The 24,217-nt window shown below is 44.6% G+C and overlaps 1 protein-coding gene across 1 annotated transcript in view; it reads left to right on the plus strand.

The window, feature by feature from the left end:
- Positions 1 to 22,636, plus strand: part of LOC147895889 (hydroxyacylglutathione hydrolase 2, mitochondrial-like) — a 54,602-nt gene extending 31,966 nt beyond the window's left edge. The window contains exons 5-8 of the mRNA XM_087382424.1: positions 442 to 542; positions 14,347 to 14,421; positions 21,611 to 21,709; positions 21,901 to 22,636. Coding sequence (XP_087238550.1) covers positions 442 to 542; positions 14,347 to 14,421; positions 21,611 to 21,709; positions 21,901 to 22,047 — 422 coding nt within the window. The 3' untranslated portion in view covers positions 22,048 to 22,636. The remainder of the gene's footprint in view (positions 1 to 441; positions 543 to 14,346; positions 14,422 to 21,610; positions 21,710 to 21,900) is intronic.
- The last annotated feature ends 1,581 nt before the right edge of the window (positions 22,637 to 24,217 follow it).

Consider the following 24,217-nt stretch of genomic DNA (forward strand, 5'->3'; position numbering starts at 1 on the left):
AGTACCAAAGTTACATGCCTCAATGCATGTGGCTTGAGCACTTTTGGGTGCTTATAATCTATTTAAGGATACCATAGGATGAAATCTGCATTGTACATGGTGAAGTAAGTGGTTTAAGATTTCTGTGCGAATTTTCCTTCAAAAAAGACCTGAGGTTTTGTTTGGCTTTATGATGTTCAGATCTACTTTAAGCTATTGAGCATCATATGTGCTAGAATTTGTTGCAATCTTGGCTCCTTATGTTCATAAGACAACAATGGCTGAATTTGTGACTATGAATATGATGGCTTCTAAATCACAACTTGCCAACATAAGTGCAGTGGTCATGCACTGTTTTAAAAATATAAAGGGCTTTAAAAGGGAATATGATGCATGGGATCAGAATTATGTTGTTTTCCTGATTGAGTGCCTGATTGTCAGTTTATTTGTATTGTTTTGCAGGACATATATGCTTCTTTTTTCCAGACTCACAAGCTATTTTCACTGGGGATACTCTGTTCTCATTATCATGTGGAAGACTCTTTGAAGGAACCCCCGAGCAGGTGATGTACCCAAGATTCCCAAACTTTGCATGTCCCACACAATGTGAGATACTGCACATATGCTTGTTTATTTTCCTCTGCATATCTATAGTGATACTCTATTTTTCATCTTGGAAGGTGACCCGGAGCACGTTATATATTCACGCTTGTTACAAGTAAATGCTCATCTTACTATTGATGCCATTTTTGGGCTGATTAGTAGCTGCTTTTAAATTTTGCTATTAGTTAAGCATACCTAGGAAAGCTTGTCTTCACAATGGAACTATAAATTGTTCTCATCTACCACATGCTAATGCCATGCGATCTAGAACCCTAATTGTGACTACATAGGTTTAGCCTTGTCCCTTTTTGTGTGTTCTTGTCACACACCAGTGTACATATTGTCTGTCCAGATTGTCTGAGTACTATCAATGAAAGCTGGTTGTTTTCTTTCCTTATTTGCTCCACATCTCATCCTAACATGGTATGAGAGCTGTTGGCAAGCAATGTGGAGCTGTAACTGAGGACAATTCCAGCTTTCAACCTTGTTAGTCACTTTACGGAAATCAACTCCATCATTTTCAAGCAAAACTTAGAGTTTCCAGCCCTTTTACGACAATTGTCATACTTTTTTATTTTGCATTCACTACATATTTCTTGGCATATTTGAGGAGCTGAGGTTGATTGCAAGTGTTGGAACAGATTTTAAACAATCTTCAACAGCCCGTCCTCACACGCCTGGAATTTGGAAGCTGTAGTTTGACTTTGGCCTGTTTTTTGCTCATTTCAAGTGTTGGATTTAGTAAAAAAACCTGGCATGTGTAAGCTTGGAAGAATTTGGGAGTGGCCTGGAGCAGGAGTTTTGATGTGAATTGCACACGTGTAAGATTTTGGAGCAGCTTTAAATTGCTGTTGTTGGCATGATTTTTTAGTGTGTACAGTCTAGACAAAAAAAATGCATTTGCTGGTTCATACGTGTGTTGCAGGTTGAGCAAGGTTTTTGAAATGTAAGAAAAATGCATAGAATGTATATTAAATTTTCATGTTTGTGAACATCACAGACTTTGTGGGCTGGAACAGTTAAGAAATTGCAGGATTTGCATATGTATCTGGAAATTGGGTAAAAATCCGGCAGCAAATGCGAATTTCAATTACCTTGTGATGTGTGCCATACACTGAAGGTTACATATGTGTTTCACTGGATGGCTGATTGGTTGAACACTATTGGGACTGCTTTGACACTAAATTCATGCATTGGAAAGCATGAAACTGCAAAAACTAGTATAGTTTGAGAAAATCATTGTCAAAAATTGGTTCCCAAGGTCACCCTTCTCACGCCATGGCCAGTACTTGGACTCCGGGAGGGGATCTGATTCCAGTTCCGATCAACTGAAGGATATTGAATACACTTTGATGGTCATCTGGTTGAGCATCCAGGGATCCTCCAAGGTTGCTTCTTCTAGGAGGGTTTTTTTCCTCAAGGAGTGGAGAGGCTGTCCTTTCTTCTCCAAGGTCACTATCGGCTTGAGGTGGCATTTTCAGCCTCAACCCTGGATCTTCTCCAAATTTTTTGTTGAGTAGGGCTTGACCCTCTCCGGTCTTTTCACAAGCTATGCCCAATGTATTCTTGCTTGAGCACTCTGCTCTAGGGGCATTTTTCATACTCAATAGAAGTCTTTTTCTTTATAAAAAAAGGACTATTTTCATTTGTGCAGAGCTTTGCACTTAAATCTCAGCAAAAGATTGTCCCTTTGTGCTGTGAGAAGAAATTTCTTAGTCTTGTGCTTCAAATCTGGTGTAGTGAGACAGTGACACCAAAGTGGAGGCCTTGTTTACATTTATGGCTGCCTCAGTACAGGCTGGGATTTTCAGGACTCTGGTTCCCTTTCAGCTCTTGCAGAGTAATGACTTTACTCCTTTGGATGATTGTGGAGACTTTTTTGAGCTCGTACTTTCCACTCTCGTTGATACTCCAGCTCATTTGGAGAAGACATTGACTCCCACTGGCATGAGACATCCTTTCTCCAGTGGATTTCCCACTGGCATGAGACATCCTTTCTCCAGTGGATTTCCTGCCTCTCACCTATGCCAGGAGAGGCTCAGAGAGGGCAGATGCTTCCTTTGCTAGATGTGGGAAGCAGATCTAGGCTTCTATTCCCTCTTGCCGATGAGAGGTTTTTTAGTTGGAACAATCACGGTTTTAGTGGTGTTCGATTATTGCTGCTGAAGCAACTCATTCGTGATCAGCTGCATCCTAGGGTCTAAGGGGACCTATTGATATTCTTTTCATAAAGGAACACAAATTGGATTTAGAGATTGCAGTATGTCAGGTAAGTTACTTTCAAGTCATAGTTCTTGGTCTCCTGACACTTAGCACCAGGGGAGGGACTTGCATTCTCCATTGTACCCCTTGTGGTTGGCCATGGTATCATCATTCCATCTAGGGCTTAGTGGATTATTTTATTGATAGATGGATATAAGATCGCCTTCTTCAATCTCTATGCTCCCAATAATAGAGAGGAAAGAGTCCTTTTTTAGAAGGAGCTGCTCTCTTGGGCCCCTATTACTGATTCTTGAGTAACTACAAGTGACTGCAACATAGCGGAGTTTCTTATAGAGAAAAGAGGGGGAAGGGAAGGTGGCTAGACTCTCGATCTTAATATTCCATAGGTGTAGTTAGGTTAGTCAAGTTTACTCTCCCCAAATTTAGGGATGGGAAGGTACTTGAGTGCTGTCATTCCTGCTCTTCTGCTCGATACAAACACAAAAACAAAAGGGTGGGAACTTGCTATCCACAAACCCCAACAATTTGAAAATACCTCCTCTGCTCAAATGGCCGACTAGATCTAAGGTTTGCTGCCCTTGTTTGCTGCAGCTTCTTCTTGAGGGTTCTGCTGTCCCATCTGATGCATTTCTGCTTCACTAGTCAGGCCTTCTTGAACTTTGGGTCATTCCATGGTTATGTTTTCAACTGGGCTGATGGATTGGATTTCTGCAAGCTTGGATGTGTGACCACTGGGTGGACTGATCTGCGATCATCTTGAGGTCATCTCTGTAATTGAACCCACTTAGCTCTGACCATGTGAGATTCACCATGTATGGGATGCACAAACGTGGAAACAGTCTTTCACTAAGAATAGTTCATGGAAGAGAGAGAAATAAAAGAGAGAAATTAGGTCTATAGAAAGACAGCTCAATAAAGTTAACGATGAATCTCCACCACAAGTACAACTTTTGGAAACCACTCTCCTCTATTGGATGACTATTGGGCAGGGCTAGGCCTAGGGCATACAGCCAACCACACCCAACCTAGAGATGACTTTGAGGGCCTTGACCTACCATCAATTGATTATCACATCAACAACGAACTGCCACGTCAACAATCATACAATCCACGTGGTTTTGACATGTCAATAGCTTTCAAGTATTGCCACATCAGCATTGCAATGTTTGTAGAATTGCCATGTGTTTCTAGAGTTTGTTATGGCACGGAGTGCAAGTTAGAGCAAAGGTTGAATCGATTGGAAATAGGCAACAATCGAATGATATTCTAAGAGTTGTGCTAAAAGAAACAAGCAATCAAATGATATTCTAAGAACTGTGCTTAATGAAACAAACAACTGGAATAAGCTTGAACACATAACACAACAACCACTGTTGTGGATGCAAGTAGATGGAATGAACTTGAATGCATAAATTGAAGATGAGAGAACCGTTGCTATGGATCTATGCCAAAGAGGGAAATTGAAACTCGATATTGCACTGAGAGATTGAGATAAGCTTCACAAGAAATTGAAATTGCATTGCACAGAGTGAGTCGAACTGTGTGTGGATTTGGTGCCATCGGTTAGAATTCAATAACTATCGAACTGTGTCCCGTTGAGGACTTCGAAACAGAAGGTGGTTTCCTCACCTAAACAACTCTCCCTCTCACGAGTAAGATTGTCATGGTAGCTATTGCTAGAAGACACAAAGGCGACAAAGGCCTTAGCTTGATCCCATTTGAGGAGCTTGGAGCGTGATCCTTCAAGAAGAACACGGACATCGACAAGGCTTTGCAATTCTAGTAGCAAAGTTGTCATCGACTAATTGTTCCTCATCGAGGAAATACCATTGGTGGCCAATGTGGTAATAGAACGAGAGGATGCATGCTATGTTGACATTGGTGGCACCTGGCACGTGATCAACAAGGGGGAATGACACAACACCATTAGACAGTGGATCCCAGGTCATTAGTCATAGTTGATGACAACTTAAAGTGTCCAGTGAAGGGAATAGGTAGTGTTCCCTTCACCATAGAGAAAGGTGAGACCAAGGTACTTAGAGATGTCTTTGTGTTTCTAATCTCTACTGTAGGAACCTTATCGCAATGTCCATTAGGGAGTGAGAATCCTTATTAGTAAGAGTATCAAGCAATCATCTCTACAAGTTAAGGACAACCAAGATTGCACCAAGAGCTCTTGCATGATGGGTAGGAAAGCACTAACTTGAGTATCGAGTGCAAAGACACTTGGAAGCCTCCAGAGTACGCACTAAACTGATGGAGTAGATGGAAAGGAAACAAAGGTCGTGCCATTGTAACTTCAAGAGGAGCCAGAGGGGAGACCTATGAGACTTCCCCGATGGCACATAGAGACACTCGACAAGTCTAGTACGTTGGAAGGTGACCTTGATCACACTGGACATCTAATACATTGGAAGATGGACCTTGATTACAAAAAATATCGGGAAGACCAAGCTAACTTGGTAGACTTTGTTCTGTTAGATATACATGAGCCAAAGAGATTTGATTTGGTAGAGGGAAGGGAGGAAGCCATGAAGGTTGAAATGGAATCCATACTCCAAAGTCATACTTGCGACACGGTGACAAGGTTGACAAAGAGGAACTCCATAGGAACCACATGGGTGTTCAAGTGACGTACAAGTGTGATGGGCTACTAGACGAGTACAAGGCTCGTCATGTAGCCAAAGGATACACTCAAGCAAAAGGATTTGACTATTAGGAAACATTCCCCCCCTCCAAAGAGAATAAATATTTGAGGAAAAAACGAATACAAATAAGCCATCTGTGAGGCACCTGACCGAAAAAAGTGTAGGCTACATGCAGCATGCCTTTCAAGATCCCAACTCATTGCCTATGGTATCCATGAACCGGGGGCTAACAACGAAGGTGGAGGACTATACAACTGGCAAATACTTTGATACATGAGAGTGCAAAAGATGCTTGCAGGCCATAGCTTGCAAAAACGCTTCCACATTTTGGCAGTCTTACTAGATCCCATCGTATCCTACTTCCAGATGGCTCGCAGGGCATAGATGATATTGTTTCTATATTGAGGATGGTGGCAGTTGGAGTATGTGCTTCCCTTGCATCACTTGATTGCAAGGTGCTACCCAGATGTTTCAAGTGATGATATTGGTGATGGTCTCCCAAACAATGTTTGAGAGAGACCATCTCAATGGAGTATGCGTGTTGCCCTGTATCACCAAGCTACTATGCCCAGAGTGTAAATTGGTTGCATCCTTAACCTAGCCACAATCTTGAGGGAGCACAATCGTGTCCTTTATGCAACAGGGCAACTCTATAGGCAGTGTCCATGTCTTTTTCTACACAGCAATGGCAAGTCCTATCCACCCTTATCAACACAATTCAATCCGATGGATAAGCCTCCATGGGCCATGAGCCAAAAGAATTAAGAAATCTTCCTTGGATGAAGGAAGGCTAGTCCATTGCAATTGGGGGAAAACCTTGGTGAGGACCTCATGTGGCGCCTGCTGCTCTAGCCAATGCCACTCTTGTGAAGAGCTTCAAGATGAAGCATCTAGCTAATGATAAAAAACATTACTCTCGACTCAAATAGGTACTCTCGACTCAATAATCTACTTATTAACTATAGTTAAGTTTTTCGTGAATCTATTTCTTTATAGACATCGTCTGCTTCTTGGTGGTAGAGAAAAAGGACACCTCTAATGTCCTCTATGAGTGCCCAATCCAAGAAGGCCACAACCAACTTGCCTAGGTTCCATGTCTTTCCCGGGTTCCATTGCACATCTCTTACTGGTCCACCCTCCTAGCGCCATAATTTCCCCTAGAGGTGATCCTTTCCATACAAGAATGGTATGTGTTCAATGGCCCAGCTCCATCTATGATGATTGGCCACTTTGATCCTCTGCCACTTGATGGAATCCAAGACCCTATCATCCCCAGGTCAGTGTCCCAGAGAGTGGTCTGACATAGTTATGCCTACCAATATGTCTATGGAACTGCCCCTGTGCATAGCTCAATCACAAGGAAAAACTATCTAGTCTCACTAATGGAGAAAATGAACCAATTCCACGTGCCTTGCTTAGAGGGGGGCATTGTAGAGAACGAAGCCGCTCCTAGCTTGTCCTGTGTGAACTGCAGATTGTTGAAGTCATATGTAACAATCAAGATTTTGCTTGTAATAGACTCTTTGTAAGCTGATGCAAAAGTTCCCTCTTTGATACCAACATGTGTGTGCGTAAACATTAAGGATGTTGATCTTGGCATCCCCAATTCCCAAACCCATCCATATTGCGTACCCCCACGATGAGTTCTCCCTTGTCAAAAAAGCAAGGGTGAGGGCTGAGCCCCTTGAGATGCAAACACCCTTGCTCCTTCCCACAACGTGAGACCAAATCTATGAGCCTCTCATCAACGGATGTATGAGGTTGAAAGCATATGCTCCCGAACCATATGTGCTACAAAAATAGATGCTCCCGAAACATGAGAATAGTTGTTGGGGGCTTGACGGGGTAATCCATATTCTTGCAACACGGCACGCAAGAGACATCATTGGATCCAAACCTACCTTGGGGGCCTAAGCCATCGAGAAAGAGGTCGAGACTCCTCCCCAAATTGCACATTGGTTTAAAGGCTCTCTAGGGAAAGTAATATGGACAGTGACATTGTGGCCATGTGCTAGTCATAGCTCCCTTCCCATCTATCCCAACCACTCCTCCAGCATCAGCTAGACCTTCAACATGAGATCAAAGAAAGATGATGTTCACAGCTACTCTCTTGTGGCTGTGAAGTTGAAGCCCTAGAAAGGTCAAGTAAAGCTTTCCACCACCCCACTAGTGTTTCCTTTTAGGGGCTGTAGAATCAAAACCAAAATCTTCAGGATGAGAGGGTACTTGTTTGGGACCCCTATGTAGGCACGAAAACTCATGTGGGAGAGGCTGGCCTGAGTGGGGTTTGCACCCTATAAGTTGGAAGAGAGAAGCAGAGTTCAGAAGATGATGGGCCAGCTAGAGGGGGCGAACCGATGAGGCCTTGGCTAGATTCTCTTATAGGTAATAGGTAAGGAGCGGGGATGTAGAGGTTGGTAGAGGAACTTGAGATTGTGGAGGTGAGAGGATGATCAAGTCTAGAAGGAGGTCGGACGATGAGAGATATAATAGGCAGCGAAGGGGGGACAAGGGTAGAGTGGTGGAGTGGGAGGAAGGTGGAGAGGATCTGTAATTGACTCAACTGCTGCGTGGCAACGAGGATAAGTTGGGTCAGCCCCAAACCTTGATCTCCACAGGTTCACTGCAATCCCTCCATGAATAGAAAGCCAAAAGAAGAGAGTGATCTTTCTATTCTTGAGGGATTTCCAAAGCCTTCTCCAAAAGTTTTTTTGCACCTCTGCAGAAATCTGAAAACTATCCCAATGAGGAGCTTTGGAGGGCCTCCAACCTCTAGTGCTAAGCTGAAATCTCCTGGCATTTCTGACTGTGTAACGAAAGAAAGGGAAGCTCTTCTCTTGGTGCCCTTCATCAATCCATTCCCACTCGTCTGGGTTCCACTGCAAGAACCTAATGGGGGAACCACCATATAACTAGAGTCTCCAAGACCCAAGTGCCAAGAGAACAGGGTCAAGATCAAGATACCACTATGAGTCCGTGCCCCACTCCATGTAACCTGCAATCCTAACAGGCTAGAAGGCAACCTCCAAAAGAATATCATCTAAAGATCTGAGAAGCTTGCCTCCTGACTGAACATCAAAGACAAGGGTCTCCTATGTGCATCCCGCAAGGCAATAACTTGTAAAGGAATATCTGTCCCCATCAAAGCTCCCAACCAAGTGAACTCGGTGATCTCGGGGTCAGGCTTAACGCCCTTGGGAGCTATCGATGACTTGATCATATTAAGTGGTCTTCGGAGATGGCCATCATCCGGTGGGCTCACTTGTTTCCCACATGGTGGGGGGAGAAGTACAATGGACTACCTGTTGGGTCCACTAGTCTTTACCCCATGGATACACGATTTTATTGTGCCTCCTCCTCCAATTGGGGTGGACCACTCATACCTTGCCTTCTATATATCGGCCGCCATGCGAGCCATGAGGAGGACCATTTTGACTGTGCTCTTGACCCGGTGTACGTGAGCCACCTGGCTTCTGACCTCCCAGTCTTACTTGGAGAGGGTATGGACCTTGCACTTGCATCAAATACCCTTGTCTCAGTGATACAGGATGTTGCCACCAGATCCTTCCCCACGACTCGATTTGCAGGTGTCCTAGATGGGAAGATGCCCCAAAACCCCTGGTTTGTTGATGAATGCAGAGCGATGAGAGCCCACCTCACACGTGAGCGAGCACTAGGACATTTGACTTCACCAGAGGAACAACAGATCTCAAGTCGAGTGACACGGCATAAGAAGCGGGATTTCCTCATACATGATGGATGATTTCCTCATACAGGATGGATGAGGTGATCGGATCCAACACGGAGGAGATCCTAGTACGGGATGGGGCTCTTGTCGGAGGAGAAGTCGTCCATCCCCCCCCATCATAGATCCAACAGTCTGGCATACATATGCATGCTTTCTCTATGATGTCCCGGGTTAGGCACCCCTTGATATGTCCTCTATGCCGAAACCCACTACGTGTCACTTGTTTACTGAACATAATGTATAGGCTTTCCTTCTCCGGCTTCATAACCAGAGATCACCATATCATGAGGGACTATGCACTGAGCACTTTGCACATGGACATGATGTCTTGACCTTGGTCCTAGCACAGCTGTTCAACCATGCCGTATGCCATGGCTGACCGCCTACCTGGAGCACCACCACCATAGTACCGGTACACAAGGCAGGTGATCCCATGGACACTGGGAACTACCACACTCTTATGATTGGCCACACTCTGGCTAAGATATATGGGTTGGTACTAGAGAGGAAGATCAGTAGCCACACAGAGGGTCATAGGCAGTGGGCTCTTGGGCAAGTAGGTTTTTGGAGACAATACTCCAACCTGGACCACATTTTCACCTTGAGGGCTATCATTGAGGATTCAAAGTCGAGGCATTAGAAAGTCTACACTTGCTTCATAGACTTTCGTAAGGCATTTGATACTTTTCCACGTTTTCGCCTGATCAGGAGGCTACAGGAGTTGCAGCTCCCAGAGATCATGATCTTGGGGGTATGAGTCTATATGAGTCCGTCAAAGGGAGGATACGTGCCCCAGGAGGATTATGAGGATGGGTTGAGAGCACTATCGGAGTGAAACAAGGCTGCCCCCTCTCATCGACTCTCTTCGGGCTCTATATCGACGAGATCACTTCTTTTGTAGATCGCCTAGGTGGAGAGGTTCACTTCTGGCTTACCTGATGGTGCAGATACCGCTTTACGCAGATGATCTTGATAGTTAACATTGGGAAAACCAAGGTTATGATTTTCACCACCTCGCAAGCAGTGTCCTGTTGCCATAGCTTCACATACCGAGATGAGCAAGTGGAGATAGTGCAGTCTAACACATATATGGGGTAGTGTTCACCGGACCAGGTTTGACGATGGTCCATGCTGGTATGACACGACTCACACGAGGACGAGGTGCTTTGGTCCGACTAGAGAGGCGATGCTTCCAGGCACACTTCCAGGACCCTTCGACGAAGGGTTGGATTTTTGACACGCTGGTGAGCCTGACTGTCATGTATGCAGCATCTTTCTGGGGGAGTGATATTTCAGTGACAAAGTGGAAGAGATTTGAGAGGCTGCAGGTGATTATGGGATCCAGGATGATTCGGAGCAAGCCATCAGTCCCCCATCATATTATACAGGCAGAGTTCACCATGACCCCTCTCCAGGTTGATGCCATCTTTCAGAGAGTGACTTTCCTCCACAGAGTCTGGGCCTTACCCCACTGGAGATTACTGAGGCTAGCATAGGCGACTAGCAGATAGCGGTGTTGATGCAGCATGGTACGCATGGGTATCCGCATGGTTTGGTAGTCATGGCATTCAGATGGACCCTTTTAGTATAGCATGGATGCACCACTCGAGATGATCCCACGAGGTGAGATCAACCGTATCATACGGTTGGACCTCCTCTAGCTCCATACATCTAGGGCTTGGGGGGAGAGGAGTTCCCCACCAAGATCCAGTTCTACCATGACCACTTCGTGAGGGTCTCGTAGCATGGTCTCATCATTAGACCTCAGTATCTTGAGGATAGAGAGTCTCACATGCATTGAGGATCGCCATTGGTCAGTTGCGTGTCTCTGTTGGATTTAGAGACAAATAATCCTCAGAAAATGATGTTTGCTTGTGAGAGAAAACTGATGCAAAAAAATCAGACGCAGCATTAGAACCAAAAAACAATATATTCAGACCTACCTCACCCCTACCGGGTTTGTCGGCAAAAACATGCACGACTTGAGAAGACTCCCGACTCTCTACTAGACCCTCCTATCATACGTGAGCAGTTGCTCTTCTCTCTATTGAACCAGAGACCTTCAACCGACTCTCATCAAGTCGGATGGACAAAAAGACATATCTTCATCTGTATGCGTATATATAGCTTTGTTGCCACCTTGATCACCGCCGCGAGCTGCTGGAAGTCTCCAAACTGCCATGCAACACCTCATACTACCCAATCGATAAAGAGTGACCACGTTGCAAGCCTTTTCGAGTCTCCACGAGCCATGCAAATCACCAAGTAAAACTCCACGACTATCAACCAATCAAATGCCACTCTAAAAGGCACTCTTGAACCTTACAGATGATGACCCCCCCATGAGAGGATTTTCGCCAACAATCCCCCCCAAAATCCAAGCATGGGAGCTATAAGACAATCTGCTCAATATACTGACTGAGACCAAAACATCAAAAGCTACCACCTACACAAGGCATGGTAACCAACAACCACCAACACAAGGCATGGTATCAACATCGGATTACCCACACAGGGCCCAATCCCCTCATCACGATTTCGATCAGCTCATATAATCTACTTCCAAGAAGAGTGCACATGCTTCGGCAAGCTTCTTCATCTTTTGCATGTTCAGGACACAAAACTGCCTTGATCTGTCCTGGCAATTCGTTGTCCACTGGTCTCATGTTGCTGCTATACGGCCGAAAATGCCCAAGTATTGTCCTATATCCCTCGGGCAAAGTGGAGTAAATGAAAAGATGCCAAAGAATCAACTGAGCTTGAAATTAATTCTCGCCACCAAAGTGGAACAAGATCTCGGTCTGAGCACCTGCAGTATGCCAGCACTATCGTTCCCAGCAAACAAGGAGAGATCAATCAACCACAATTGCATGCATCAACAAACTGTCACGAGGACAAAAAGACAGATAAAAAACTTGAGCATCAAAACTGTGAACTGCAACATATGAGATTCTTTGCGAGGAACCCGATCAATTGAGCAGCGAATTCCATCGGATCTTCGAAGTCCATGAAGTGCTGTAGCGCAACACGTGCATGGTGTAGCCATATCAAAATCTTGACTGCAACAAGAGCGAGTTGTTGCCTTCTGATTCGACTGTCACAAACTCTTCACGATGGGCAATTAGACTACCAAGACCTCTGGAACCATACGCTCGGATCAAAACCTAGATACTTTTGTCAGCTTTCACAGACCCTTAGAGATGCTTTCGACCATCTCACGATAGCAGCCTCAGAAAACCTGCTCTGATACCAATTGTTGGATTTAGAGACAAATAACCTACATAAAATGATGTTTGCTTGTGAGAGAAAACTGACGCACAGAAATCAGACGCAGTATTAGAACCAAAAAACAATATATTCGGGCTTGCCTCACCCCTACTGGGTTTGTTGGCAAAAACATACACTCCTTGAGAAGACTGTCGACTCTCTACTAGACCCTCCTATCATAGGTGAGCAGCTGCTCTTCTATTTATTGAACCAGACACCTACCACCGACTCTCATTAAGTCGGATGGACAAAAAGACGTATATCTTCATCTATATGCATATATATAGCTTCGTTGCCGCCTTGATCACCGCCGTGAGCTGCTAAAAGCCTCCAAACCGCCATGCAACACCTCAGACTACCCAATCGATAAAGAATGACCACGTTGCAAGCCTTCTTGAGTCTCCACGAGCCATGCAAATTACCAAGTAAAACTCCAGGACTTTCAACCAATCAAATGCCATTCTAAAAGGCACTCTTGAACCTTACAAAGGATATACCCCCCCATGAGAGGATTTTCACCAACAGTCTCATTACATCAGTTGATGATTGAGGCAGAGAGAGCTGCAGGCATACCCAGAGTGCAAAGGATTTGCACAATATGCCGGATGAAGGAGATGAGGACTTTCTATGTGTCTGCCCAATCTACTATGAGATCCGAGGGCGATGTCATTGCCTCTTCTAGGAGGTGCATGGCTTTGGTCCACTTACACGGCTGATCCATTTTCTTGACCAGGTTTGTGTTGGGCTCTATCTGATTGAGATGCGACAACAGAGAGATATACTGATGCGACAGCCCAGAGAGCAGCAGGGATTGATGCCACAGGTCACTGAGATTGACAGAGCACATACACTTGTTACAGATTTCTATGCATCTGAGTCAGCTGCCGGTGAGACTGAGGGAGAGGAGTTTGATGAGATGAGAGCATCATGGATTAGCAGTGGGGGTCTCCGCCACGATGCTGCCAGATGAGAGACACATACTCCACATGCGACATGGAGAGGGACCAGAGCATACACGATCGTGGTCTGGTCTATTTCAGCCCTCCTGAGAGATGATCGCCAGAGATGAGGTGTCACCCTAGATGTAGCCCATCGGACACAGAGATCGAGGAGACCACGCCCTCCACCGCATCGAGAGATAGCTCGACAGACACAAATACGGGAGCTCCTCACATCTCATAAGAGAGCCATTAGGTTACCTGGATATATGGAACCTGGGCATGTACTAGGAGCGTTAGCTCTGAGCCCCTGATACTCTTCTGATATTTTGCTACTCTACTATTTTGTTCTCTAGCTTAGCACTTTAGCTTTCATGAAGGGCCTTAGTGAGCCCTTTGCTTCAGCCCTTAGTGGCTTGGATGAGTTACCTTGTGGTTTTGCATTTGTCTCATAGGCCCACAAGGCCTCCTACAGACGTTAATACATCTCTCTCTCTCTCTCTCTCTCTCTCTCTCTCTCATTGTGTGTATTTTTGTTTTCATGTATAAGCAATTGTTCTCCAGTTTCTTGGAGTTTTTGTGTGAATCTGCTCCATACATATTTAATTTGAATTTTCAATTCATTCCAAGGATTATGGAATAAATTGACTTGTTTGCTATATATTGTCTCTAGGTTTTGCATAGATATTATCACCAGGCTACTTCTCTGCTCCATATAAAATGTGATTGTTCGCATTCCTGGAACCTTTTACTTGTATTGTTTTTCTTATCATCTGTCTATGCAGCTGCCTGCTCCTTCTGGATCTAATATTGTAGGATAATGATTGCACTCAAGAAACCTGGAAGCATATAGATGAAAAAAATGGGCAGATGCTAGGTTATTTTTTGTTACCCTGGAGATGTTGTGAAAGTCACATCATATTGTGCTGTCTTGATTCAGATGTGGACTTCTCTTTCAAAGATCACAGCATTGCCAGATGATACACAAGTCTATTGTGGGCATGAATATACTCTTGTAAGTTTCTCAACATGAGTTACTCTCATTTCTTAGGTAGAGAGCTAGTGTGTTCTTTCCTGCATACAAAGATAACATTGCATGTTTGATTTTCTTGATAAATATGCAGCTTTGGCTCCTTGCACTTTTTCCTTTTGTTAGCCATAAAGACGAGGTTTTCTTCTGAAACTCTACAGTTGTGCTAAAGTATGGAATGCTTTCAGGTGGAATTGGCCTTCCAGTTGGCTTAGAAGCTTTTGGCAAGATAAACACAGTTTACATTTCAAAAGGCAACTTAATGCTTATACCAGATGAATATGTGAGAGAAAATCGTACACTTTATTTCCTCTGTTGGGAAAAAGGTTCCCTCTAAGAAGTGTGAAAAAACAGTGGGAGGGCCCAGCAGGGGTTGGTAAGTTCTAAAGGATAACAATTGTGGCGAGGGCTCTTTGTAATACAATCTGAGAAAAGTCTTTGAGCAGAGTGGAGAAACTACGAAGGGACCTTGGGCATATTGATTAAATTGTGCATGTCAAATCTCAAAATCGAGATGCTCATGTCATCACCATCCAGCTAGTGTCAAGTGGCAGCCCAACATTTCTCTTGATTGAGGGTGTTTCTTGTAACCCCTCTTTTTACCAGGGGTGTTGGTGCCATACGGCACTTTGAGCACAACACGCCTGAAAAGTCTCTTTACAATGCCCTTTAGGATATTATGACACAAATTAATATCTGCTAAAATGTTTATACAGTTGCCATTCAACTACACAATATATTGGTATCAACCGGGCTTATACCATTAAAAAACAAGCTTCAAAGAAGGGCACCCATTTAAATGTTGATCCCAGACAAAAATCGAAGAATGTGCTCGTAAAAATTTTAAACAGTACGCATTTCCGCTGGAAGATGCAAATAAGCTGAAAGTATTTAACAGAGACGAGGCTAGAAATGGCTATGTAAGAGAGTAAATAAGCTGTAGCCATTCCAGATGCAGCATAACTTCCACAACGATCCCTCCTGAGTTCCATTTCCCTCCAGAGGCAAGCTCTCTTTTTCTGTGAGAGAAGATTCAGGTCCCTAGAGTGACGTTTTCCTCTTTGCTGTCCCCCTTTCGTGTTGCATCTGGCCCTCTCATTGTACTTGTACACAGACCCCTCAAGCCAGGGACTCCCTTTCTTGCAAGCTCCTTCTCCATAAGCCTCTCTTGTCCTCTCATCCCTTCTTCTGTGCGTACATGCCGTTCAGTTTGATACAAAACCCTTCCCTATATGCAAGGTGCAGCGGATTTGTGAACAGCAAACTGAGAGCAAAAACAGCAAACTCACAAAGCAGGAAATGCGATGGAGGGAGAGACACTTCGACACCCGAAATCAGGAAAAACTCTGAACCAAAGCTGAGAAAAACCACTTGTCCAAGATGAAGAAAGAGGGCAGGGGAGGGGCCTACAAATAGGGTCCCAACCCTGCATTCAGCCTGCTTATGCAGGCTGACCTGGGTCAACCCACAAGGTTGGGGACCTGGTTGGCCCCCAACCCGGCCCCCAACCCAGCACTGTCCTGGCTGGCTCCTGGGGGCGTCCTGATCGCAGGTCAAAGGGACCCCTCAGATACCCCAAAACAACCCCAACCTGGCTGTCAACTGGCCAAACTCATGCGTGGTATTGTGGCGAGGCATTTGCCTTTGTACGGGTCCATCCCCCTCCTATCCTACATGGATCTTTCCTCTCGTTGGGCGGGCACACCCATAAAGCAGCCCTCACTCCTATTGTACACCAGGAGATGTCAAACTCCCCCTCTTAGTTCCTGAATGTCGGATCAACCCAACTGAGCTAGAATGTTCTCCAAGAAGCTGCTGTGGTAGAGGGTTGGTAAATAGGTCTGCCTTGCATTAACCTTTGTTGGACAAAAGGCCAACAACATCTCATCCAGGATCTTCTTGCAAACAATGTGATACTGGATCTCAATGTGCTTGGTCCGAGTGTGGAACACTGGATTTCTTGGAATTGCCATGCAACTTTGGTTGTTGCACCTGTTGACTGTTGTATCTCCTTGAGGAAACCCTACTTCATCAAGCAATCTCCAAAGGCACAACACTTCACAAGTACCTGAACACGCGGCCCTATACTTGGCCTTTGTTCATGACAATGTATGCTTCTTACTGCTCCGCATGATCGTTGTTGATCTGAGGGTGAAAAAGTATATTGTCATCGATATCCATGTACACAGATGTCCTCCCCAATTGGAGTCACCCCATCCCTATAATTGGATCTTTGGCTTGACTCCTATATCTGCCACATCGATAGATACTTGAGGATTCTCATCCTATACCTGCCACATAGATAGAGACTTGAGGATTCTCATCCCTGCATCCCAGTGGGTCTTCAATGGTACCTGCATTATGGAGCTCAACAGCCCCAGAGAAAGCTAAGATCCACTTTGGTGTTGAGAAGCTAGATCAAGGACCCAACTCCGCTTCTTCGATACAATGCTCGTCCACCCGGTCATTGGGATCATGCTTAGACAACTTGGTGTTCAGATCCATTGGAGAGGAAATGCGCTTACAATTCTGCATTTTGAAGTCTTCTAGCAGCTCATGGACGTATCATTGCTGAGAGACAAAGAACCCCTCCTTCGTCTGCCAGTTCTCCAAGCGAGGAAGAAATGCAACAATCCTAGATCTGCCATATCAAATTCCTTCGATGAGGCAGCTTTTGTCTCGGATATTCAGGCCACATGGCTCCGTGTCAAGATGAGATCGTCGTGACACAGAGGATAATGAGGGTAAAAAGACTCATCTGACAAATGATATACAAGTTCGGATTTGCTATTGACCTCCGAAATCTCTTCCATAGCGAGAATGCATCTATCTTCTGGTTCCATGCCCATGGTGCCTATTTGAGACCATACAATGCCTTGTGCAACCTTAGACCTTCCCTGCTGAGTTTGGAACTTGAAATCTTGACGGTTGCTCTCATAATCTCCCCCTTTCAGGTCTCCATTGAGGAAGGATGATTTCACATCCATCTGAAAGATGGGCCACTATTGGTGAGAAGCGAATGCCAACAATTCTTGGCTGTAGCCATGGGGACAAAGTTATCTTCATTTTTGATTTCGGGGCGCTCTGCGTATCCTTTAGCCACAAGTCTGGCTGCACGCTTGTCCATAGCTCCGTCTGATGTGTACTGGATCTTGTAGACCCACTTGACACCAGGTCCCATTCTTCTCAATAGACTCCAGCTCAACCTCCATGGCTCTCTTCCATGTCTCTTGAGAGAGTGCTTCCTTGATTGAGGTTGGCTCCTTATCCCGCATGATGTGAGACATCAAGGCATAGTTAACTTGTAAGGGTAAACCTTCTAAAACCTTTTCCTTTCCATGACGCGATCTACACGGGCCATCTTCTTAGAGCCATTGGCCAGGGATGTCCGTGACTCCGGATCTTTCAAAGTTTCTATCAACCACCTTGGTATTCTGTGAGAACTTGAAGCCTCTTCATCTTGCAGGTGCTCCTCAACTTAGGGGTCTGATTCTGGGACAACATCAGGTATAGGTTCTAGTATCTGCTCTGGATTAGGAACTTGAACCATGGCCGCGTTTTTATAGTCTCCTTGCTCTTCAAGAACTTGTGGCTCATCCATAATTGAGGTTGGTACTTGCTCATCAAAGATTACATCCTTGCTGACCACTATTGCTCTCCGATTGGATCGTACAACCTGTATCATGTAGATTGAGTATTGTAGCCAACAAAGACCATCTTGTGGGATTTTGCATCCTTCCCCCTCTGGCTCTTGGGAATATAGATGTGCACATCACACCCAAACAGCCTAGAATGAGACACATCAGGCTTGCGACCAAAGTATGCCCCAAAGGAGTTACTTGAGGAACTACGGTTGTTGATCGGTTGATGATATGGACAGCCGTTGCTACAACTTCCCCCAAAGGAAACAGAAAATCTGATGGTGCTCTAGTTTCGTATGCGCCATCTTCACCATAGTCTTGTTCTTCCGTTCAACCACCCCATTCTTGGATGGAGTTCCAGTGTTTGTGAGTCCTCTTTTGATGCCTTTCTCTCTGCAAAATCTCTCAAATGCATGTGAGCAGAACTCTCCTCCTTTTTAAGCCTGAAGACACTTCATGGGCAGCTTGGGTTCTTTCTCCACGAGAGCATACCACCCTCAGCACTGGGGAAAGACAATTCCTTCTGGGCCAAAAAGTAGACCCATGTGAGTCTGCTGAAATCATCAATCAGCAACATGAAGTAAAGTGCTCCACCTAGATTCGGGATCTGCATAGGACCACAAAGATCTGTGTTTATCATTTCTAGGGGTTTTGAAGCCCGCCTAGCAGCTTGCTTCGGAAAGGCTTCTCTGTGCTGCGTCCCTCAAATACATGAACTGCAATGCTCATGCCTGCTGCCCACATCGGGCAAGCCAACAACCATGTGCTCTCGGGCAGCTTGCCATAACGCTTCCACATTCAGGTGCCTGAAATGCTACAGGTCATCGAGAGGGGTTCCAAGGATGGAAGAGAGAGCCGTAAGCTTGTAGAGGCCATTTTCCACCAAGCCTTTACATACAACTTGGCCGGTTTTCTTACCCTTGATGGCCACAAAGTCTTCATCTAATTCCACGCGGGTGCCAAGCTTACACACCTCATGAATGGAGAGCAAATGGAAGTCCAAGGATGGAACAAATAATACTTGGAAAGGGTGCTTCCCCCCCTGCCATAGGGGATGAGCCTTCCCTTTGCACAAACTTTGACTGTGGAACTGTCGCTGATGCATACGTCGTGTCCTCAATCTTGAAGCCTTGGAACCTTGCTGCGGATGGAGACATGTGCGTAGAGGCACCACTATCAAGAATCCAATCCTTGGAATTGCCAATGTTCAAAGCGATCCCCTCGTTGCGGAAGAAGTCAAAGAATCTAAAATCTATAGATGTACAAAGGCTAGAGTGATTGCTGCAGACAAGGGACCGGTACTAGTGACCTTTCTGGCGAGACAATTGTTACAAGCACGTTCTGCCTTCAATGTTTCCTTCTTGGCATCAGACTTCTTTTTTGAGGAAGAGTTTCACTTCCCTTTACCTTTGCTCCATCCTTGGTTCTCCGGGGCAGCCAGAGCCTCCACATTGCCTCCTTGTGGAGGAATGTGAAAGCATTCTTCCTAATTAAGCACCATTGGCAGGAGTTCTTCTCACATGAGAGTGTTCAACCTCCCTACTAGTGATAAGAGAAGAATAGAAAGCGGAATACTGGAATCAAAGATGAGATGAGAGCGTGTTAGCCATGTCCTCAGACGAAATCTCCTTCCCTGCCTGAAGGGTGTCCTACTGTACTGCATAAGCTTGTTGATGTGTTTTCCCCACTGTAGCAGACTTGGCGGGATTCAACACTCTCATCTACATCGCAAGAGATACCCTCTTCATCGGCGAAACACGATTGTAGAGTGGTGTCAAATGCTCCCATATGGCTTTCGTCAGCGTTATATGCTTTATGTGAGTGATGAGCTGAGGAGTGCAATTCAGGAAAATAAACGAAATTACACATGCATTTACTCTTTCCCAGACTTGAACCAAACCCTTGGCATCCCTCTGCTCCATAATGGAAACATTTTCATCAAATGGATCTAGCTTTGAAACTCCCATGAGGACAAAGTCTGTCACATCATAGGATTGAAGAAATAACTCCATCATCACTCTCCACACACTGTAGTTGTTGGGCAGGGGATGTTGGAATAGGACTGGTCACCTCCCCACTTGTGAGCCCGTGTATGAGGAGTGCATGGGGGAGGGGGGGTGTACCATAGAGTAGTAATGGACATGGGGCTGCCACATGGGCAGCACATGAGCTGTCATGTGGGCAGCAGAGAGAAAGGACAGGTACCTGGCAATGGAGGGCAGATCTGGCAAAGGAACATCCAGATGCTGGCCACACATGGAGAGGACAGAAATGCACAGGTCAGCAAGCTATGCAAGATCCTAAGGGCATGCAAAACAGGCTGGAACACGAGCAGGCCTGCTTGGGCCAGTGGCAGCCTGCCACGTGGCTAGGCAGGGCCAGCAAGAGCCATGAAATGAGCCTTGAGGGACTATTTATATCCTTCCCAAGCCAGTCGGCTGGTAGGGGCAGATTGAGTTGGCCAGGGAGAGGCTGTTGGGTTGGTCCATTTGGCTGGGCCTTGAGCCCTGTATAAGGAGGGCATTTGGGCCTCATAACACATCACTTGGAGCAGCAATCCAAGAGCAAAAAGGAGCAGCAGTCAGCGCCGAGCCTGGAGAGGCAAGACTTGTTGGGGATGTGTAGTACTGCTTGGCTTCTGGAGCTACGATTAACTAGAACAAATTGGTCAAATTTCTTACAGCACAGAGGACGCTTTTGTTGAGGGAGGCCCTTGGAGTCTGCTAATGAAGACAACGTGATACATTGGATGCCAGGTCAGGATTGATACCTCAGTGGAGCTGTAGATTGGCTCTGTATCAGAGAGAGTCACTGCAAGCTCTTTTATCAGAGCTATGTTAAGACTTTTCCTTGCTGGGTGAGCTTTGGTGGCTAGAGGTTTCATGGAGAAGCTCAAGCACTTGGTGTGCAACTTCTTGTGGGTAGGACGGGTGGTGTGCATGAGACCAGGTGGAGTCCTAGAAGCTCTTGCATCAGCATGCCCTTTTTAGGAACAGCTCATGGGCAGACAGCAGTGGGAGCCGTCGCATTTGTGGATGGTATCATTGATCCAGAGATGTAGAGTACAGCCCTCTTGGGCAACTCTAGGCCCTAGAAGCTCTTGCTTCAGTGTGGGCTTCTTAGGGACAGAGGGAAGTGGCAGCCCTTGTCTTCACTGATCCCCCCCTAGGGTTCTTCCTCCAGATATTTGATGAGGGTCTTGCATCATTTATCAGGTGGTCTCATTCATGCCAGCCCTTGGCAAACCCTTACTCGACACCCACAGCTCCGAGCAAGGAAGGCTTCATGCTTGGACACAAGATGCATATCAGCTACTAGACCTATGGGTTCATGGTGCTGCCTTGGTGGCTAGAGGCTTTGGCCACAGTAATATTTGATTTAACTCATGATCCAAGGTTAATTGTCTAGCCTACACATTTTCAGACTTCAATTTTTGCAGTCTGGAATTTTGTCTCATTACATTCAAGTGTATGCATTTTTGTCCCAGCATTAAGAAAAAATTGTAAAACTAACTTTCTCCTCAATTTATGCAGTCTAATGCAGAATTTTCTCTTACATTGGAACCCAGCAATGAGACTCTTAAGAATTACTATGAGAAGGTCAAGGGGCTTCGACAAGCAGGCCTTCCCACAGTCAGTATATATTTTAAAGTTCTTGCGTTTTTCTGGTTGCTGTTTATAGTTTATTGCTCTTTTAACCAGGAGGAACTCTTTTGCTAGTTAGAGCATTAGCAAATCTTCTAAAATCAGTATCTACCTTGTAAAGGTCAATTTGGACCTTTGATGGCATGTTTTTTGCTGAAATGAGACTTTCGTGCTACCAGATTCCAACAAATGTTGGGTTAGAGAAAGCGTGCAACCCTTTCCTCCGTGTGTCAAGCCCGGAAATTAGAAAATATGCAGGTATTCCTGAGAGTGCAAGTAATGTGCAGGCTCTGGCTTCAGTGCGCACTGCCAAAGATAATTGGTAAATTTTGAACTCTTGTAAGCCAACCGAGACAATGCTGAAATTTGTATCACGACTTTTTCCATCTTTGTATAGAATAAAATTTATTGATTTCCGATCTTATGATCCAAATTTCATGTAGGTTTCAATTAAATAGTGTTGAAAATTTTCCCATGTAATGTTGTTCCTTTGTGGGACCTTTATATAGGAACTGAACCTATTGCTATTTCCTTGGAACTTGTTATGATGTAGACCACTTATGGCATTAGATATTTTGAATGAAAACAGTTCATATAGAAATGTTCGCAACACATGTTATCCACTGGCAAGGTGTGGGCGTTCTCTGCCATTCACCTACCCTGCAAGCTAGTATACCATGCGGATCCAAAATCAATGATGGTGATGGGGCTCACAGTCCACAAAGGCCAATGGACAACTAGTTGATGAGGAATTTTGATTATCTTTATGTCCTTTGCCCATCTTTCTGCCTCAAACATTTTGATATGTGATCCCATCTGTGGAAAATATGTGGATCAAGTTGTTAGAAAGATGAAACAACAAAGGGACAGTAATGAAAAAGACAATATATACTTGAGGAAAGAGAAGGTAAATTGAAGCAGTAAACAACCTGGAGGAAAAATAAACAATGTGTGATTAGAACACTCCAGACAATGTGGTTCAGTAATATCTCAATGTCTGAGTTGCTTGACGTGTTTAAACAAAAAATGTTAATGAATACATATATGAAATGTGACGTCTGTAATACGTCTATTACAGTAGGAATACATATGGTTATGGAAATGTGATACGTCTATTACAGTAGGAATACATATTAACCATATGTTGAGTACATATCCATAAAGTGACACAATGTGTCACTTGTGACTAAATGCAAAAACAGATCATTAGATTGACGGACTGTTTGAATATAAAACCCAGTAGCAAAATAAACTCAAAACACTCACTAATCTCCCTCAAAAATAGCAGCACTCGCTCATTGAAAGTCACTCAGACAATATAGCAAGTAGAGAGAAAAGATAAATCTGTATAACCATCCACAAAATGTGGGAAAATTGCTTAGAAAAGAGTCAAAGACCCAATGGTGCTGGGAAAATACCGGTCAAGGATCATTGTCAGTCTGCCAATTATTGAGAACCACGAAAGACAAGATTTGTCACACTACACAATTTGCGGGGCCTTCAGAGGCTTTAGGTACTGTGTAGTAATGACAAAATCGTTGCCTATATATAAGAAGTGTGGGGGCCATTCTGGATGGGATTTCGAGTGGTGTCCTCTTGTCTATTCCCATCTTGAAGCCACATTGCTAGCTATTGAGTGACATCTTCAATAAGATAACATGTAAGATATTTTAAAACTTGATTGCAAAGTTTCTTTAGGATTCAGCCAGTGCCTTTTGGATTCCATGGACACTTGTAAGCACTATCATCCAATAAGATAGTGTTTTTTTCAATGTATTATATATGGCTGACTTACATAGAAGGTTGTCAATTTTTTGTAGAATAGAGGTCTCTATTGAGGTTGGATTACAAATGCATGCTCTTTGACACAATCCTCCTATGAGTACACCCACAGAACTTGTGCCAATGATATGGGAAGCAGCTTTGCAACAATGATAGTGCCTTTGTCGCGTGGAAAAAGTCAAACTAAACACACTAATGTACAAAAACCACCACTCCAAAAAGCTTATAGCATTGTGTCAAATGACCAAAATGATCCACTTCTCTCACGATGTTTCCACACACTTCATATTTTGAAAGAATGGAGGCATTTTGTTGTGCTTTTTGTTGGGAATTGGTGGAAGAGAATGGATGCATGATGACTCAAGAGATGAGAACACAAGATGAAGCCAAAATGGTGTTCACTTTATTGTGAGAGAGGTAACTCTCTTTTATAGAGCATGTGGGAGATTGGCCTATATCAAAGGCACCTCTCCTATATCAAAGGAGATCACTCCTACATCATAGGAACTCCTATATCATAGACACCTCCTTAAGAAGAAGCCTTGCATTACATCATCACATGTGTCATGGTCCAGACACCTCATAACACTAAGTGTGCTTCACTACACACATACACGCATACACACACACTCACACACATTTGATTGCTACTAGATGCACACATGCACCTTAGAGCAAGCCCTTGATCACACATATCCCAACATTCTCTCCCTC

This window comes from Dipteris shenzhenensis, chromosome 12, assembly GCF_047967505.1.
Source record: "Dipteris shenzhenensis isolate YYH24624 ecotype China chromosome 12, Dip_SZ_1.0, whole genome shotgun sequence".
Lineage (NCBI taxonomy): Eukaryota > Viridiplantae > Streptophyta > Polypodiopsida > Gleicheniales > Dipteridaceae > Dipteris > Dipteris shenzhenensis.